This window comes from Arachis duranensis, chromosome 5, assembly GCF_000817695.3.
Source record: "Arachis duranensis cultivar V14167 chromosome 5, aradu.V14167.gnm2.J7QH, whole genome shotgun sequence".
Classification (NCBI taxonomy): Eukaryota; Viridiplantae; Streptophyta; class Magnoliopsida; order Fabales; family Fabaceae; genus Arachis; species Arachis duranensis.
Genome location: NC_029776.3, coordinates 91,756,313 through 91,776,637, shown reverse-complemented (window position 1 = coordinate 91,776,637; position 20,325 = coordinate 91,756,313). Strand labels below are relative to the sequence as shown.

The window sequence follows — 20,325 nt, the reverse complement described above, 5'->3', positions numbered from 1 at the left end:
TTTATACTATGTAATAAAATTGTTTATCTCAATTTTAAGGCCATAAAAGGAGACACATAATATAACCTATGCTTTAAAATAGGAGAAAGAAAAACGGTTATTTTATAGAAAATTCTTGAGTGATTGACAAAGATCTAAACTTCCCTAATTTTACACCTAATTACAACAACTAATTATTATCACTATTCAAACCATCAACCTTAAGGTTGGTTGACTTTATTTATTACCGAAGGGCAAAGAAAGGACACATACATAACTACTAATAATTAATTAGGAAACTATCCTTATGTTTATTACAATTTTGAAAATGTTACAATTTTTTCATGTAGGAATCAGAGCGTTACATGGACATATATATTAATATAATAATAATTCACAAGAACTTTTACAAGATGAGATGGATGTTAGCTATCTAGCAAGCTAGAGCTTCATATACATTATTATATGCTTTTCAATTCATTCATCAATTTACCAAAGGGAGTCCAAATTGAATGGTTGCTCCTGTTGTTGTTGTTGTTGCTGATGTGGCATACATTCCAAAACTTTTGATGAAGAAGAAGAAGCATTGATGAGATTTGAAGAAGTTGTTATTAGGTCATCATTATTATTGGTTCCAATAACTTGTTGATGAGGAACTACTAGTCCTTGATGATGAGGCATAATATATGATGATGGTGGAAATGTGGATGCAACTTCTCTTTGTTGATAATTATTCCTAAGCTGCAATGCCTTGAGAATCAAGGAATTCATTGATGAAATACTTGGATTCAACAACCCTACTGAAGGCCATGGAACATTATTAATATTATGATCACTTGATGGTGGCCAATTCATTGCTAAGTTCATGTTTGTGTTAACATTATTATTGTTATTATTATTGGTTAGGTCATGGTGATGATGAATGTGTTGTCCTGAAATAAGAATGTTGTTAGGGAATAAAGCACTTGAGGATGATGATGAAGAATTATTATTATTATTAATGTTGGTGTTTAGATTTGGAAGCTCAATAACATCACCAAATTCATTGACCAAAGAGGTTGTGTCATCACATGGGGATTCAGGTTGGGAGGATGATGTTTGTTGCGGCGGTTTTTTCGCTGCTGTGCTCTTTTGGAATACCCTGCACACTACCCATTCATCCTACAATAACCATAATTAAATTTATATTAAAAAAATAGTAAATTAATTCATTTCAGAAGACATATCTATTCACATATGTATGAATAGTTGCCTATGATACTATAAACTTTCATAATTAACGATGGAAAGAAATTAAAATATAAAATTACATTGTTTTTTCATCATTAGTGTATGTATTAACTAGGAGTGTTTATGTGTCGGATCGGACTGGATTTAAGTGAATCCGGCTTTAAAAGGTAACAGAATTTATTTTGACTCGACCCGAATAAATTCGATTAAACTAGATCTATTCGATGTATAATATGATATTACTAATTTCACTCTAAAATATAGATTTCATTGTAAAAAATAACTTCCAACTAAGTCGGACAACCCAAAACATAATCCGAATCCGACCCAAAAATAATGTTGAGTAGAAATTACAAATTCGAGCCCGACAAAATACACCTCGAATTCGGACCAGATTTTTAACACCCCTACTACTAACCACAAATATTAACTTTTTTCCCTTTAATATTTTTGTAAAACTATAACTATCCTAGTATGAACACTTTAATTCATTTTTTTCCGTGATTTTAAGATTTTTTTTTTGCCTAAAACTCAAAATTGGCATTAATGATTAATAGAAAAAAAATTATCAACTGCTCTAACCATATTTTGGTAGGATATATATAAAAATTGTTACCATCTAACTTTAAAATTATCCTATCTGTCGTTATTTATATAATGTCAGCTAACATAAATTAATTCTTTTAAAATTATTTTTTATTTTAAATTCTAAAGTTAAATCCTCAACTCTAAATCCTCAAAAATTAAATGAATGTCAAATAATAGTTTTACAAAAATAAGTTAAAATTATCTGATTAAAAATTAAATTTTTATATTAATTTTAAAAAAAGAACATAATTCTCTGTATGTAACTAAGAAAATCTAATTAATTAATATAGTGTTTGTGAATTGCTTGTGATGAGTGATAATAAATTAATAACATATAATTATTACCTTAGTTCTAAAGGGATTCTTGTTCTCAAGTCTATATTCATGCATGACCCAATTACTTTTCTCACCCCTTGGAGCCCTACCCTTATAAAAGACTAGGGTTTTCTTCATTCCAACCAAAACCCCACCACGAAATATCTCTTTGTCTTTGCCTGTGGTCTTCCAATACCCTGATTCTGTTGCCCTATTTGTTCTTAGTCCTGTTGGATACTTTCTATCTCTTAAACTGAAGAAGTACCATTCCTTCTCACCCATGCTTGCCTTACCTGTTCCAACACAATCATAATCATTTATTTATTTATTTTGGTTCACCAAATTAAGAGAGTGGTATGGTATACCAATATATATTAACTAATACTTTTACTACCATTTAAAAGGTAAATAGTTGAGTTATTTATATATATGAGTATGACTAATAAATTAGTTAGTACTATATGCGCGTATGCACATTGGGAAATGTTGTTATTTAGTTATTAATTATTATTTATTATTATTTCATGGATTATGAAGCATATATATATATATATGCGCAGCAAAAGTAGAACGGGTCAAAACACAAAACTATATGCATAGTGTAAAAATTAAAGAAATAATTTTCTTAGTTGATTTATGAAACTCATCAGATCAAAGCTGTGTTTTCTTTTTAATCAATTACAATATATATTATAGAGAGACAAATTGAAAAGATCACCATGCATGGATCTTATTAACTCTTATATATGGTTGAAAATTTACTTCTGCTCATCAATGTTTTCTATTTTCCAAATTTCATAATTCAATTTGTTCCTATATATATTTTCAAAAATTTGGAGTCTTTTCGATACAATCAATGGCAAGTTAAAAGCTTTGGTTCAATGATTAAACTTAAAATCTATAAGCCTTTATTTGCAAATTAAATCAATTGTAAAAATAATCCTTAGAACAAAAAAAAAAAAAACAAATAAAGCTAGTTTAATTTTCTCAAGAAAGAGAGTACTAGTCCATTATTATGTATACATAGAAGAAAGTGAAAATTTATGTGCACTTTGTGAAGTTGATAGTTGAGAGTTATTTGATAATAATTATTTAATCAAACTTATTAAATCATTTAACGATTCACACTTATCAATTTCACATAAAATTAATTGCACCTCAGTTTTCTTCGTTATAGAAGAAAAAATAAAAAGAAAAAATAAATTAAAATTAGTTAAAGCACTATATGTGTGTGTATATATATACCTGGAAGGTCCCAAGGCTCAGACTTGTTGAGATCAACAACAGCAATAGCTTTAGAAGTGAATCCATTTTCAGAGACTTTTCTTGTAAGATAATATGTTATAAGCTCTTCATCTGTTGGGTGGAATCTGAATCCAGGAGGTAGATTCTCTTCCATCAATTACTCTTCCTATGAAGAACCCTAAAACCCCTTTGATGATGAGCTTAATTAATTTCAGTTTACCAAGCTATGATGTGAAGAATCCTCATCAATTATAACATGACCAAGATGAGGTTCTTAAATGGTTCTCCACTTTATGGTTTTATAACTCCTTACAACTTCAACAAGAAGAATCCTCATATTAGATATCATAGTTAAATGCATATATCTAACCCTTTGACAAATATGGTACCCTACATCAACAAAACTATACATTTAAATTAAATAAATATATAATATATTAATTATATGATGAGGTTAATTAATTAATTATTTGGAATTGACCAAATTGCCACGAGGGTTTTGGTATTTTTACTAGACAAAATGAAGTATATATAACCAGCGACCTTGACTATATCAATGTGATGTGTTATGTGTCATATTCAAAATGAATCAGGCTTATGAAAAGTGAAGAGATTAATAAAATGAAAAAATAAGTATTTAATTATTTTTGAATTAAAATAATAAAATTTATATACGATAAAAATTATAAATTTAATGATAATTAATCTTTTATTTTATTATTTTATTAATTTTTTATTTCAAAAGAGCTAAATTCTTCAATAATAAATATATATTTAATATGATTTTTATTTAAATTTAATTTTAATATATTTTCAGTTTATAGTAATTTTACGTATGTATTTAATTATATATCATCATGTCAATGAAAATAACTATTTTTATATTAATTATGTGAATAATAATTTAAAAAAAATGATATAATTATACGATGGTGTAAAACAACACACTAAATTTTTTATTATTTTTTAAACTAATTAATTTGAAAAGTAATTAATATTATGTTTGCACGAGGGGGTTGAGTCTATGTTAAACCATACTAGTTTTATTTTTATTTTTATTATTATTATTATTTTGCATGTTTTCTTCTTCTAATAAGATGTATCCTGTCCAACCACCTCACCCATTTCTACCCACCAAAACCTTTCACGTTAGTCCAATGAGAACATGACTTATTGTAACCATATTCTCTTAAATTCATTTTTAATTACTCACACTTGTATTAATCTATTAATTATATATTATCTACGCCACTGCCGTCTTTTTCTCTCCCTCAAATAATTCTGTATATTTCAAATTAATTCGTAATTAAATTATATATAATCATTTAACTGATCAGACTTCTACCATCACATACAGCTTAGTTCTTTTGCAGTACATTTTCTAGTCATGTAGCAGGTAACATTGTCTTTAAATAATATAATAAATTATATGCATGTAGCAATTTCATAGTTTGTAGTGAAAAAATATATATTTATGTTATGATTTGTTATTGATTATTAGTAGGAAAAAAGTTTAATACTACCATTATTCAATCACATACATTTATCTATAAAACTAACCATATATAGTTAATAAATAACAATACATTTTATAGTGTTGTATATATAATGAGAAATTTTTGGAAGGCAATAATTTTTAGTATTTTTAATTATTATTTGATTATTATAAATATTAAATTATTTTTAATAAATAAAATTTATTAATATTTACTGTCGTATAGCATTGTTTATATATAATTATATATGCTAATAATATTTTTAGTATAAAAAATGTGAATTTAATTTCAATATAACTAAGGAGTGTTGGAGAGCTAATAATGTTATTACTGGTGGTTAAAATGGTGACCAACCAAGAAGACCGTATATACATGAGGGTAAACCTTTCTGTTAGGAACCCTTTATATATAACTCTCATAATAATTATTCAAGTGTTAATTAATTCATCAATTAATCTTCAAAGTATCATTCATAAATGTCAATCCTAACAAGAACTTTGTGAATCTTGCATATATATCTTCTTGTTTCCTCACTACTATAGTGTATAGCCTAGGATTTCTAGAAGAAAGCAAATAAGTCCCAATAATTAATTATTCTAACATTTTTAATTTGCCAATTGAAAACTGAATTATAGGTGTCACGAAATCACTTAATAGAAAAAGTCAATATAAGTAGTCATATTCTTAACATTTTTTTAAAGTAAGTCTCTTTTTTGAGTTTATTTAATTTTTGTATATTTATTTTTTTTAATTTGTCTTTTCTTTTTTTATTTTTAGGACTCACTAAAAATTAAATTTTTTATTTTTTTGATGACTTAAAATTTTTATACGATATTATAAAATTATTCATCTCAAAAATTTAAACTAATAAAAAAAACAAATTAAATAGTTATATTTCTAACCATATGTATATATACACAAAACAAAGTCAATAAAAAAATACAAGATCAACGTAAGCTAATTGTGTTAAATTAAAGAGCACATGTGAGATGAATGTGTGTTGATGCAAAATAATTAAGATTTCAACATCTGTTGTTTCGTTTCATTCCATTAACCTACTCATCTATCTCCTTCTTTTCTGTCCGACCTACAAATTCAACAATGCCTACACAATAAAATAGCCTTCTAAATTACTCTTTTTCTTCATTTATCCATGCATGTATTTATATTTATGTCTATATATATCTACTATATAATTGAGATATCAAAGAGAGATAGTAGATTTTTTTTAAAAAAAATATGCATTATCATTTATAATTCATGATTTTTCGGTTTTTAATATAATGTATTTTTATCGTTTTAGCCAAAACAAAATTTATTATTATTATTCACATTTGATATACATAAAAAATTAAAGGTAGATTAATACTATCATGAATTTACTTTTTTAAAAAAAGTAAAAAATAGATACATGAATAATTATATATATTTTTATATATTAGTATATAATGAAAGTTAATAGTTAAATTTGTTTTTATTTCATTTAATTTTTTTAATTAGAGATGTTTGTATAAAACCAACTAGTAATCATTGGATTGAATAGTACTATAAAATTTTGCATTAATCTGGTATCGTTTGACAAATACTGTATATACAATTAAATTAACTTAGTATGTGGTTCTTTATTAGTGTAAGATATCAAAATTCTTTAGGGAAGAGGATGAGAATACACCAGTAGAGAAAAAAAAGAGGGAGAGAGATCTAAAAAATTTTTTTCATAGAGTGTAAATTGAGAGAAATAATTTTATTAGTTGATTATTATATTAACTCTTATTCTTATATAACAATTTTTACAGTAATTACTAACAATCACTAACTATTTTTATAACTAACTAACCAATTCTACCAACCCAGTTTACTAGTTCAATTGGTATTTATCATTGACATCTTTCTTCAAATTGAGGAAGGTTGCGAAACCAATTTAGTTTGGACTTGAGGCATATATAAATGCATCATGAGATAGAGGCTTTGTAAGGACATCGACAATTTGATCAAAAGAGGGAATATGCACAATATATGCCTGCTTTTGAACAATCCGATCCCGAACAAAATGCAGGTCAATTTCAAAATGTTTTGACCTGCTGTGAAATATTAGATTTCTACTCATTAGTATGCTGTTCTGATTGTCACAGTACAGTGTAAGTGTTGGGCTTTGAGGAAGGTGCATTTCAGAGAGCAATTTCTGCAACCACATGGTATCTGTCATAGCATTAGCTAGAGCCCTGAATTCCGCTTCAGCACTAGACTTGGACACTGAGACTCGTTTTCGGCTAGACCAAGAGATGATGTTCAATCCTAGGAATACACAGTAACCCGTAGTAGATTTGCGATCAACGAGATCAGTGGCCCAATCTGAGTCACAAAACGCTAAAATCCTGAAGTCCCCACTCTTATGGAACTCAAACCCCATGTCTACCGTGCCTGCCAAATAGCGCAGAATGCGCTTCACAGTTTTTCAATGTTGTTCTAAGGGAGAATGCAGAAACTGTGAGACTTTGTTCATAGCGTATGCAATGTCTGGCCTTGTTATGGTGGCGTATTGCAAACTACCAACCACCGATCGATATAGAGTTGGCCTATCAAATACTGCTCCAGATCACGCGTCAAGCCGAAGACCACTTATCATAGGGGTAAGCGTATCGCAAGCATCAGCCATATCAGTCCTCTTGAGCAAGTCCTTTACATACTTTGTTTGTTTCAGCACTAAAGGACCAACGACTGTTCTCTCAGCCTCAATACACAAAAAAAGCTCATTTCTCCCAAGTCCTTAAGCGTAAAGACCTCATTCAAATCAACAATATGCTTGGTTACCTCATTTGCAGCAGTGCTGGTCATTAGAATATCATCGACATACGCCAAGAGATAAATAGTAGAGAGGGAGTTGTGCTTGGAAAATAAGCAGGGGTCAAAGGTAGTATTGATGAACTCAACACTCTCAAGAGTACTTTTTAGCTTGAGGAACCATACATGTGGAGCCTGCTTGAGGCCGTATAGTACTTTCTCTAGCTTACACACTAAATTAGTGCCAAAATTGTAGCCGTCAGGCTGCACCATGTACATATTTTCAGACAAATCGTCGTTGAGAAAATCGTTGTTAAAATCAAATTGACGAATTCACCACTATCTCGACAAAACAACTGCCATGACAACACAGACTGTCATAGGTTTAGCCACCAGACTGAATACTTCCCCATAATTAATGCCTTTCCTTTGATGAAAGCCTTTTGCCACCAGCCGCGCCTTGTACTTCTGGATACTTCTATCCGGCTGCCTTTTGATGCGAAATATACATCGACATGTAATTGGATTTGCTGCTGTGGAGGGATCTACAAGCTTCCAAGTTTTGCACTTCATCAAGGAAGCATACTCTTCGTCTATAGCCGCCTTCCACTGTGATGAGGTAAGAGCCTGAGCAACGAAAGAGAACTCCACTTGTATGAGATCAGGTGAGGAGGAGCAAAGCTAGAAAGAGTATACCTTGGGATTGAAAATACCCGTCTGACTTCTAGTTGCCATAGGGTGAGTGCGCCCAACCTTTACTTTAAGCTAAAAAACAACACATGATGATTGTTCAGTTAATCCTGCATTACTCAAGGAAAACTCAAAAGTAAAGTTAGAGATGCAAGTGTCAGCAGTGAATGGGCAAGAATCAGTACAAATAAGATTGGCAAATGGCTCAATTATGGTTGGTGGAAAGGTTGAGGTTGACTCGGATGGAACTAGAATTGGAGGAGGAGATATAATAGTGGCTGACTCTAGAACTCTCCCTTGACGAGTGGACAAATTAAATTGAAAAGGTGTGGACTCACAGAAATTTGATGAGGGTACTGTTGTAGCTGGGGGATCTGTTGAGGGTATTAGTATTGTGGGTGCAGGCGTACTAGGGTGTGACTCATGAGAAATTTTGAGAGGTATTAGTGGATGGCGCACATGAATAGGGATAGTGATAAGCTTGGTTGTATGAGGAACTGACGCCTTTAGATTTGAGTCCTTGTTAAAAAATAGCAACTAATAAGGAAATTCATATTCGTCAAAGACTACATGCCTTGTAACATAGAATTTTTCAGATGGACAAAGACACTTGTACCCTTTGTGGTGTGGTGAGTAACCTAAAAGTAGACACTTGTGAATCTTAAAGTCAAATTTGTATGGTTGGTAGGGGCGGAGCTGAGGAAAGCATGAACATTTGAAGATTTTAAGAAACATATAGTCTGGAGCTCTATTGTTCAAGAGTTCATAGGGTGATATGTACTGTGCATCAGCCATATCAGCCCTCTTGAGCAAGTCCTTTACATACTTTGTTTGTTTCAGTACTAAAAGACCAACGACTGTTCTCTCAGCCTCAATACATAAAAAAAGCTCATTTCTCCCAAGTCCTTAAGCGTAAAGACCTCATTCAAATCAACAATATGCTTGGTTACTTAATTTGCAGCAGTGCTGGTCATTAGAATATCATCGACATACGCCAAGAGATAAATAGTAAAGAGGGAGCTGTGCTTGGCAAATAAGCAGGGGTCAAAGGTAGTATTGATGAACTCAACACTCTCAAGAGTACTTTTTAGCTTGAGGAACCATACATGTGGAGCCTGCTTGAGGCCGTATAGTGCTTTCTCTAGCTTACACACTAAATTAGTGCCAAAATTGTAGCCGTCAGGCTGCACCATGTACATATTTTCAGACAAATCACCGTTGAGAAAATCGTTGTTAAAATCAAACTGACGAATTCACCGCTATCTCGACAAAGCAACTGCCATGACAACACAGACTGTCATAGGTTTAGCCACCAGACTGAATACTTCCCCATAATTAACGCCTTTCCTTTGATGAAAGCCTTTTGTCACCAGCCACGCCTTGTACTTCTAGATACTTCTATCCGACTGCCTTTTGATGCGGAATACCCATTGACATGTAATTGGATTTGCTGCTGTGGAGGGATCTACAAGCTTCCAAGTTTTGCACTTCATCAAGGAAGCATACTCTTCGTCTATAGCCGCCTTCCACTGTGATGAGGTAAGAGCCTGATCAACGAAAGAGAACTCCACTTGTATGAGATCAGGTGAGGAGGAGCAAAGCTAGAAAGAGTATACCTTGGGATTGAAAATACCCGTCTGACTTCTAGTTGCCATAGGGTGAGTGCGCCCAACCTTTACTTTAGGCTAAAAAACAACACATGATAATTGTTCAGTTAATCCTGCATTACTCAAGGAAAACTCAAAAGTAAAGTTAGAGATGCAAGTGTCAGCAGTGAATGGGCAACAATCAGTACAAATAAGATTGGCAAATGGCTCAATTATGGTTGGTGAAAAGGTTGAGGTTGACTCGGATGGAACTATAATTGGAGGAGGAGATATAATAGTGGCTGACTCTAGAACTCTCCCTTGATGAGTGGACAAATTAAATTGAAAAGGTGAGGACTCACAGAAACTTGATGAGGGTACCGTTGTGGCTGGGGGATCTGTTGAGGGTATTAGTATTGTGGGTGCAGGCGTACTAGGGTGTGACTCATGAGAAATTTTGAGAGGTATTAGTGGATGGCGCACATGAATAGGGATAGTGATAAGCTTGGTTGTATGAGAAACTGACGCCTTTAGATTTGAGTCCTTGTTAAAAAAATAGCAACTAATAAGAAAATTCATATTCGTCAAAAGACTACATGCCTTGTAACATAGAATTTTTCAGATGGACAAAGACACTTGTACCCTTTGTGGTGTGGTGAGTAACCTAAAAGCAGACACTTGTGAATCTTAAAGTCAAATTTGTATGGTTGGTAGGGGCGGAGCTGAAGAAAGCATGAACATCTGAAGATTTTAAGAAACATATAGTCTGGAGCTCTATTGTTCAAGAGTTCATAGGATAATATGTACTGTGTGGTGGTAGAGGGCAGCAAGTAAATGAGGTGGGATGTAGTGAGGCAAGCTTCATCCCAGAATTTTAGAGGCATGGATGCTTGAGAGAGAAGGGTTAGAGCAGTTTTAATGACATGCCGATGCTTTCTCTCGGCTTTTTCATTCTGTTTATTGGTGTATGAATAGCTAAGTCTATGTGTAATCCCATTCTCAATCAGAAATTTGGTAAAAACTTGTGAGGTATACTCTTTGTCATGGTCGATTTGAAGTGTTTTAATCTTATGTCCAGTTTTGTTTTCAATCAACAACTTGTATTGGACAAATGCTTGCAAAGCTTGGCTCTTGTTTTGGAGAAGACACAAACAGGTATATCTAGTTTTGACATCAATAAAGAGAATGTAGTACCGAAATTCTGAAACACTAGTAATAGGAGAAGGACCCCATATATCTAAGAAGATTAACTCTTGAGGTTGACTATAGACAGTTTGAGAGTCAGAAAAAGAAAGATTATAGAGCTTGCCTTGGCAACACGCATTACACAGATAGTCTTTAGGTAAAAATTTGTTTTTATTCATACAACCAACATTACAACTTTGTAATACTTTTTTAACAATTCGTACACTTGGGTGACCTAACCTCTTGTGCCACATATTAAACTCATACACTGACTTAGCATTACAGACAATGCCTGCATTATTAGTGCTACTTGCTAGTATATAATTAGATATAAAAGAACTGAGGTTACAGACTCTATGAGTAGGTGATAGATGAAGGTTCTTAGACCCTGAATTGCCTGATTTATTGCTTGATGGTACTGCTCGTGTAAGTACTCCAACATGCTCAAAATGGTATAACCCTCTTCTAAAAGACCCTTTTAATAGAATTTTCTTAGTCTCCTGACATTTTACAAAATAATAAAAAAGATAGAATTCAAAAAACATATAATTGTCAAGAGCAAACTTGGCCATACTTATTAGATTTTTGGTGATCGAAGGTACATAAAGCAGATTTAATAGTTTAAAGTAGTGAGGGTTGGTCTCATTGAATAGTATAGTTTTGTCAATACTATTTATACTCATACTTTAGCCATTACCTGTTAGCACTTGATTTGTCCCTGCATACTCTGAGTCTGCAATCAAGTTGTTTGCATCAAAGGTTAAATGATGCGAAACTCCGGTGTCTAGGTACCAGGCTTTGTTAGTGAGAGGTATTACTGCAGGTGTAGTGGTTAAGAAAGATTGAGTTTAGTGGTCTTGTTGTGGCTGGTGGAAGGAAGATGGAGGCGTTGTTAGTGTATTACCAGTAGTCTGCTGTGGATTCTGGAAATTGTGGATTCTCGGAGTAGTCATGGATTAGAACCTAAAAGCTCTGATACCATGTAAGGTATCAGAACTCTTTAGAGAAAAAGATGAGAATACACCAGCGGAGAGAGAGATCTAAAAGACTCCATTCATAGAGTGTGAATGAGAGAAATGATTTCATTAGCTGATTATTACATCGACTCTTAGTCTTATATAGCAGCTCTTGCGGCAACTACTAACAACCACTAACTATTCTCATAACTAACTAACCAACTCTGCCAGCTTAGCTTACTGGCTCAATCGTTATTTATCCCTGACAATTAGATATGTTACAATGAATTATTTAATCATATTCTTAATGTTGTCTTTTTTTTTTGGTTAAAAAATTTTAATTTGCACAAGTTATATTACTTATTCTTATTCATAAAAAATTTGGATTCTCTAAATTTTTAATTTTAATTTTAAAAGGTAAAGTGTAGTTTCTTACTCGTAAATAATTTTTTTCTTATATTTTTTTTGTCCCACCTATAAAATAAATGGTGAAAAATCATACTTTATCTTCTAAAATAAAATTTAAAATTTAGAAGATTCAAATCATATTCATATGATAGGTCATTAGAATTCCATGTCTGGATTGATAAAAACAATATAATATTTATACAAAATCATTGAAGAAACAAGTTTGCCATACAATAAGGTTAATTAACTCTATATTATTAACTCTATATTATTAGTGGCCTATAATTAGTTCATTTTCCTTTTAACACTACTTTCAATAACAAATAAAAAGCATATATAAATAAGAATTTAATTTGTAGGCGTTATCTATATGGTCTTCATGAAGGACATCATTTGTTTCATATAATTAGTTTTCATGCTTTTCTTTTTATTTTAAGATACAAAACATGCTTGTTTCTTTGAAAATGTGCTAAAATGAGTAATCATATTAGATAGACAGAAGAATTACAAAAAGGCATGGTTTTAATTACTCTTTTGTTAATCCCAGAAAAATAGATATTGACTAAGAAGTAACTATATTCAAGCATATTATTAATGTATAGCTTTGTTTTTTTTTTGGTTTCGTATGGTATCTTCCAACTCGACAGGTTAAGAACTAATTTGTCGCGGATTTGAACTCCATTTAAGAGTCTGCCGTTGACCAATGGGTCGCTGCATGCACAAGGTAGGATTCGAACCTCCAATACTTGCTTAAGTGGATGAGTGAGCTGACCATTCGACCAACTCAAATTGATTGATGTATAACTTTGTTTTATCTTTTGAAAAATGTGTGTAGGTCTTGAAATTTTCTTTTTTTTTGTCAGATGGATTAGACAACCCTTAATTCTAAGCATTATTTATGTATTACATATCCACACAACATACTCACACACTACATGAGTTTATTTAAAAGTTTATTTTTTTCTTATAAAATTTGAACTTAGGTGCAGCTTCTTGTGAGATAGCAAATTCTGCCACTAGCTGACTGCGGTCTTGGAGTTTAATTGAAGTGAAGATTGCCACCATATCTATATACTGGTCAGATTTAAGTTTCAGCTATGAGCCCATCACTTTCCCAATGTAATATTTAACTTTTAAATTGGGCCTTTTTTCTTTTATGCAACCACAATGGTACGTGAAAGGTATCAGTTTCAGTGTTGAATGAAAAGCAAGAGAGAGCAAAGATCGAAGAAGAGGAGAAATTGAAGAGAGAGAGAGAGAAGCTTTCTGTTCTGATTTTGGTAAAGTGGAACTTGGGTTCTAATTGCAACAACTCAACTAACACACATACAGCTAGCTATATAAGCTGAGCCTAATGACAGCTTGCACTTGCAACTAATTCTGCTGAGTCAGCTTGGCTTAACTAACTTAGCAACTGATTCAGTTTCAGCTCAATCACTACTCTATCATGCACCCTGCTATCTGTTTTCATTGTGTTGCTCAACACTTGCTCTGCCATACACTCTGCTGCTGAGGTCTTTTGGTTTGCTGCCATTCTGCAAAACTCCTTTATCACTAGGCATGGCTGGCTCATGGACTGTTCCTGCTGCCCCTTCAACACTACACAACAAATTTTGCTCAACATTCAGCCTTGCTCTAGCAGTTTCAAACATTCCAGAGGCAATTGCCTTTGTTAGAATGTCTGCCAACTGAACAGACCCTGGAATATGGCTAACATGTACTACTTTCTTCGTTACATAGTCCCTCACAAAGTGAAGATCAGTTTCAAAGTGTTTAGACTTTGAATGCAGGATGGGGTTGGCTGCTAAAAGTACAGCACTCAGGTTATCGCAGTATATGGTGGGAGTAGAAGCTGTGGCCCTTAGTTCACTCAGCAGGCTCTTGATCCATATAAGTTCTGCAACCAGATCCGCCATAGCTCTGTATTCAGCCTCTGTGCTTGACTTGGCCACCACAGATTGCTTCTTAGAGGACCAGGATACCAGGTTTCTTCCTAAGAAGACACACATACCACCAGTCGATTTCCTATCATCAGGGTCTCCTCCCCAGTCCGAATCACAGTAGGCTGTGATGTTCAACACGTCATTCTTACGGAGATGTAGCCCATATTTGATTGTTCCACTTGCATACCTGAGGATTCTTTTAACCAGTTTCCAATGCGATTCCAACGGGTCTTGCATGAACTGTGAGAGTTTGCTTACAGCATAGGCGAGCTCTGGTCTTGTAACGGTCAGATATTGAAAACTTCCTACCACTGAACGATAAAGTGCTGGCTCATCAAACCTGTCACCACCAAACTGAGATATTTTCAGTGATGATGGGAGAGGTGTTTTACAAGGCTTGCAGTTTGTCATACCTGCCTTTTCTAGTAAATCATTAACGTATTTTTCTTGGCTGAGTAGTAATCCACCACCCTTAGTCTTGCTAACCTGAATGCCTAGAAAATAATGAAGATCCCCCATATCCTTGAGTGCAAACTTGCAATTCAACTGGTTCACTACAGCCGTTATAGCACTTGTTGAGCTTCCAGTGATGATCACATCATCTACATACACAAGCACAAAGGTGGTAGAATTGGTATCAAATTTTGTGAAGACTGAAACATCAGAGGCTGTGGCAGTGAATCCAAGCTGATGCAGAGCTGTAGACAGCTTATGATACCAGGCCCTCGGAGCCTGTTTCAGGCCATACAACGCCTTGGTAAGTTTGCATACCAGCTTCCCATCACCCTGCACATAGCCCTGTGGCTGTCGCATATACACATCTTCAAGTAACTCTCCATGCAAAAATGCATTGTTGACATCCAATTGTCTAATTGACCAATTGTTTGCCAAGGCAAGTGTCAAGACTACCCTGATTGAAGTTGCTTTGACTACCGGACTATAGGTCTCTGTGAAATCAAACCCAGGCCTTTGAGAGAAGCCTTGAGCGACTAGCCTGGCCTTGTACTTCTGTAGTGTGCCATTAGAGTTGTACTTAACTCTAAAGACCCACTTGCTGCCAATAGCTTCTCGGTTCTCTGGTAAAGTTACAAGCTGCCATGTCTTATTCTTAAGCAGGGCTTGATACTCATTGTCCATGGCTTCTTTCCATTTCGGATCAACCATTGCCTCTCGCACTGACCGTGGCTCTACTGCAGCATGATAAACCTTTGGTCGAAGACTGCCAGTTTTGCTTCGGGTGATCATAGGGTGTATGTTTTGAGTACTAGGCACAGGTTCACAACTTGGAAGAACAGTTTCTAGATCTGAGATTGGGACTGGGATAGGTGTGGCTGAGGGCGCTCTCTGAGGGATGAGGAGTGAAGATGCAGTGGGAGGAATTGAGGCTGGGGATGAAGCTGAAGGTGAGTGGCAGGTGACAGAAGCTTGAGAGCAGGGTTGAGAAGAGTGTTGAAAGGCTTCTGAGTGACTTGTGACATGTGATGGAGGCAGGGGTCTTGGTGAGGAGTGAGTGGTTTGAGTTTGTGGAGGTAAGTGAGGGCTGGGAATCAATGGAATGGCTGGCATTAGTGTAATTGTCTCAGACTTGTTCTGTTCATCAGTGTCATTCACGAGGTGTTTTCCAGTTTTGAAGGGAAACTGCACTTCATTGAACACCACATTTCGTGTGATCACCACCTTTCCTTCTGGTGTAAGGCATTTGTACCCTTTGTGAGCAGTACCATACCCCAAGAACACACAGGGTGCTGATCGAAATTCAAGCTTGTGACGATTGAACGGTCGCAAGTGAGGGAAGCAGAGGCAGCCAAATACCCGTAGACAGCTGTAGTCTGGTTTCTTACCAAGAAGCTTCTCTGTTGGAGATATGTTTCCTAAGGTTGGTGTTGGTAGAACATTGATGAGTTGAGCTGCAGTGAGAAAAGCATCACCCCAGTATTTCATTGGCACTCCAGAACAGGCCATGAGTGTCATTCCCATCTCTACTACATGCCTGTGTTTGCGCTCTGCAGTTCCATTTTGTTGATGGATGTGAGGGCATGAAAATCTGTGTCTGATCCCTTGTGATTGAAGCTCCTTTGATAAGCTAACATACTCAGCAGCATTGTCAGATTGAAACAATTTAATTTTTGTGCCAAATTGTAATTCAACCATCTTTTGGAAATTAAAGAAAACTGATTTGAGTTGTGACCGTGCTCTAATTAGATAAAGCCAAGTGAATTTAGAAAAGGCATCGATAAAATCGACAAAATAGAAATTTCCATTCAAATCTGGCATAGGAGCAGGGCCCCATATGTCTGAATACACCAATTCTAAAGGAGATTGATACACTGTACTTGAACTTGGAAATGGTAATCGGTGTGACTTGCCTATGCTACAGGCTGTACAAGGCTCTTTATTCTCAACAAATGACAAATTGCAATTTTTCAAGACTGTACTAACTACTTTGTTTGCTGCATGCCCCAACCTTGCATGCCACAAGAGAAATTGCTCAGTTGTGGACATGGTGGAGTTGTAAGCAGCTGGACTTATTGAAGGAAAGAACTTGACAAATTTATACATCCCTTTATCAACTTCACCCTGTAGAATCAACTCTTTGGTTTCCTGTGATTTGACACAACAACCATGAGCATCAAACTCAAAAAGCACATTGTTATCACAGCAGAATTGATACACACTCAAAAGATTTTTGGTTATTTCAGGCACATGTAATAATTTTTGCAACAAGAACTTCCTAGAACTCAAATCAGTTTTAAAAGTGGAATTTCCAATAGAGGTGATTTGCAAACCTGTTCCGTTTCCCACAATTACTTGTTCTGATCCTTCATAGCCTTTACTGCTCATCACATTTTGAGGGTCTGGTGTCATATGGTGTGTTGCACCACTGTCCGGATACCAATTTTGATCATAGCTGGTGGATGGTGTTTCTAGAGCACTCAAGTGAGCTTGTGGCTATGGCCTGACTTCTGTACGCTCATAACCCTCTCTTGAACTCTGGCTTTCATTCCCATAGGACGAATCATATCTGAACCAGCATCTGCGAGCTGTATGTCCAACCTTATCACATAGTTGACAAACTGGTCTGTTACCTCCACCATCATATCGTCTGTCATTTTGGCCACCATTGGCAAATCTTCTATCATTATCATAGAGTCCTCCATCAGACCTTCCATAAGTTCTTCTTTCATTGCCAGAAAAATTGCCTCTCATCGTCCTTCCACCTTGTCCTCTAAAATCATCTCTGAGATGCCCTCGACCTCCATAATTGTTTGAGTATTGAGCTACATTTTCTTGGATTGACAAATCTGTCCTCCAGAATCTTTCTATCATACTTTCATGTGCAAGAAGCAAAGACTCTAGCTCTCCTACAGAAACCCTAGATGATCTTGAGACTACAGCTGTAATCAACGGTCCATATTCCTCTGTTAAGCCATTGAGTATGGCACTAACATGATCACTTTCCCTTACTGGTTCTCCAACTGAGGCTAATGTATCTATTGTTTCTTTAATTTCTAACACATAGCTACTGGCAGAACTTCCAATTTTAATGCTACTCAATTTGTTCTTTAATTGCAGAATTCTTGCTCGAATTTGTGATGCAAAATGATCCTCTAACCTGCTCCATACCTGGTATGTGTACAAGTAGCCAACCATACGAGTAGTGAAGGGTTTTGTCATCGACGCCAACAGCCAGGATTTGAGCAGAGCATCTTGTCGCTTCCATCTTGCAAATTCTGGATTCTTCTCTCTTGAAGCTGTGAACTGAGTTGGAATACCTTCTCCTGTGATGTGAGCTAACAGATCATGACCTTCGATTGTCGATTCCGCTTGATCTTTTCATTGGAGAAAGTTGTCGTCATCAAGCTTCATCGAGATCGGTGAGGACGTGAAATTAGGTTGACGCTGAACCTGAGCTTCAGCCGTTTCTGTGTTTATCTCCATGGTGATTGAATAATCCGAGCTCTGATACCATGAAAGGTATCAGTTTCAGTGTTGAATGAAAAGCAAGAGAGGGCAAAGATCGAAGAAGAGGAGAAATTGAAGAGAGAGAGAGAGAAGCTTTCTGTTCTGATTTTGGTAAAGTGGAACTTGGGTTCTAATTGCAACAACTCAACTAACACACATACAGCTAGCTATATAAGCTGAGCCTAATGACAGCTTGCACTTGCAACTAATTCTGCTGAGTCAGCTTGGCTTAACTAACTTAGCAACTGATTCAGTTTCAGCTCAATCACTACTCTATCAGTACGGGTACCCCCTTTTGTACAATTACTATACTTCAAAATTTATTGACTTTTGAATGATTTTGGAAAAAAAATATTTGAGTGTACTAATAGTATAATAAAGAGTTTAGAGTTTAGACAGTAATTTAATCAGATTCATGTATTTAGATAATTTTTTAATAATAAATTTAAAAATTAATTATTTTTTACTAATATAATATAAGAAAATTACACCATGGTACATGCATGAAAATTACATTAATAAATTGCATATTGGAGAACAAATTGGTTATTGGTTGGAATTAGTCCCTAATGATGATCACACCTGAGTTAATTTTGGTTTTTGAAAGATATAACAATTTAATTTGTTCTTTAGAAAATGCAAATATAAGTCAATTCAGTTATTCTATTAACTTTTTCTATTATGTCATATTTAAGTGTGAAATGGTATTTTTTGAAATAAAAACTCTAAATCCTAAACCCTAATAATTGTTATTGATGAAATATAGTTAATTACTATCATGTACTATTACAACCGTTTATAAGATTCAAGAAGCTTATTAATTGACAAGGAGCATAACATTCAATTCCTTCACATGAATCCAATCTTTCTCTTATATTATTTGTGCATTATTTCCTTTTCCTTTGTCCTTTATTATAGGTTTCTTTCAAGTTTAATTTATTATTTGTTCCTCTTTGCCGCCTCATAAAATAATTAGGAAATGATTGAATCCGTGTGGTGATGCCAAAGAGGTTTGTTTTAATTGCAACTTTTTCATTACAATATAATGTGATCATATAGATAACTTACATTCAACAACTAAAAAGTCGGCCAAATTTCATAAAATAAATACCAAATATAACATTGCAATAATATCATCATAATTAAAATAATCATACTACGTAAACAAAAAAATCAGTTATTAAATTAATCATACATATAAATATTTGTTAAAATATAAAATATATATTTTAAATAAATTAAATATCACATATATTTAAATATATAATAGTTAATTTAGTAACTAATTTTTAACGTGCATATAGAATTTTTTAATTAAAATGTGAATATTTCTACTAAATAAGTGAAAGATATATTTGTTAAGGTTTCAAAAAAAAAATTGAAAGTCTCAAAATAATTTTAATATATATATAAAAAGGAAATAAGCAAAGAAATCATCACTTAACTAAATATGTTCTCTATCTTTTCTATTAATTATCTAAATTTTCACTGATTTAGAATACAAAAAACTCTTGTAATAATATTCATTACTAATTTCGCCAGGACAAATTAAAACATATGTATTGTAATCTCTGCAATTTTAGTGGCAAGTCAAAGTCAAAGATAGATTATAAAGATCAGAGGAATTCCTAAAAGCATTTTCAATTAAGATCTTTTTAAAAGCAATTTTATTCCGTATTATTAGGTAGGTGAAGAATACACTAAAACACTTCATTAAAGAGAGAAAATTCTTCCACGTTTTCAGTGTTTAGGGGCAGAAGCAAAAGCCATTAATCATTAATAATTTGGTAGGTTAAACCTTAATACACACTATACGTGCATGCTGATAATAAATTTATATCTTTCAATCAACTTACTTTTCCTGAAATAATAATTATATAATTCTTTTTATAAAGTGAAGTTCATATCATTGTCTAATGTCTACCTATGCGTGTGGCTTGGTTTTGGTCTCTTCTTTTTC

General features: G+C 33.9%; 1 protein-coding gene across 1 annotated transcript; it reads right to left on the bottom strand.

The window, feature by feature from the left end:
- Positions 1-266: 266 nt before the first annotated feature.
- LOC107490410 (protein CUP-SHAPED COTYLEDON 1) lies at positions 267-3,670 on the bottom strand. Its single transcript, XM_016111190.3, has 3 exons — positions 3,358-3,670; positions 2,143-2,405; positions 267-1,140 (listed from the first exon to the last, which is right to left on the bottom strand). The coding sequence occupies exons 1-3, from the start codon at positions 3,509-3,511 to the stop codon at positions 469-471; spliced, it is 1,089 nt and encodes a 362-aa protein (XP_015966676.1). The 5' UTR covers positions 3,512-3,670; the 3' UTR covers positions 267-468.
- Between the last annotated feature and the right edge of the window lie 16,655 nt (positions 3,671-20,325).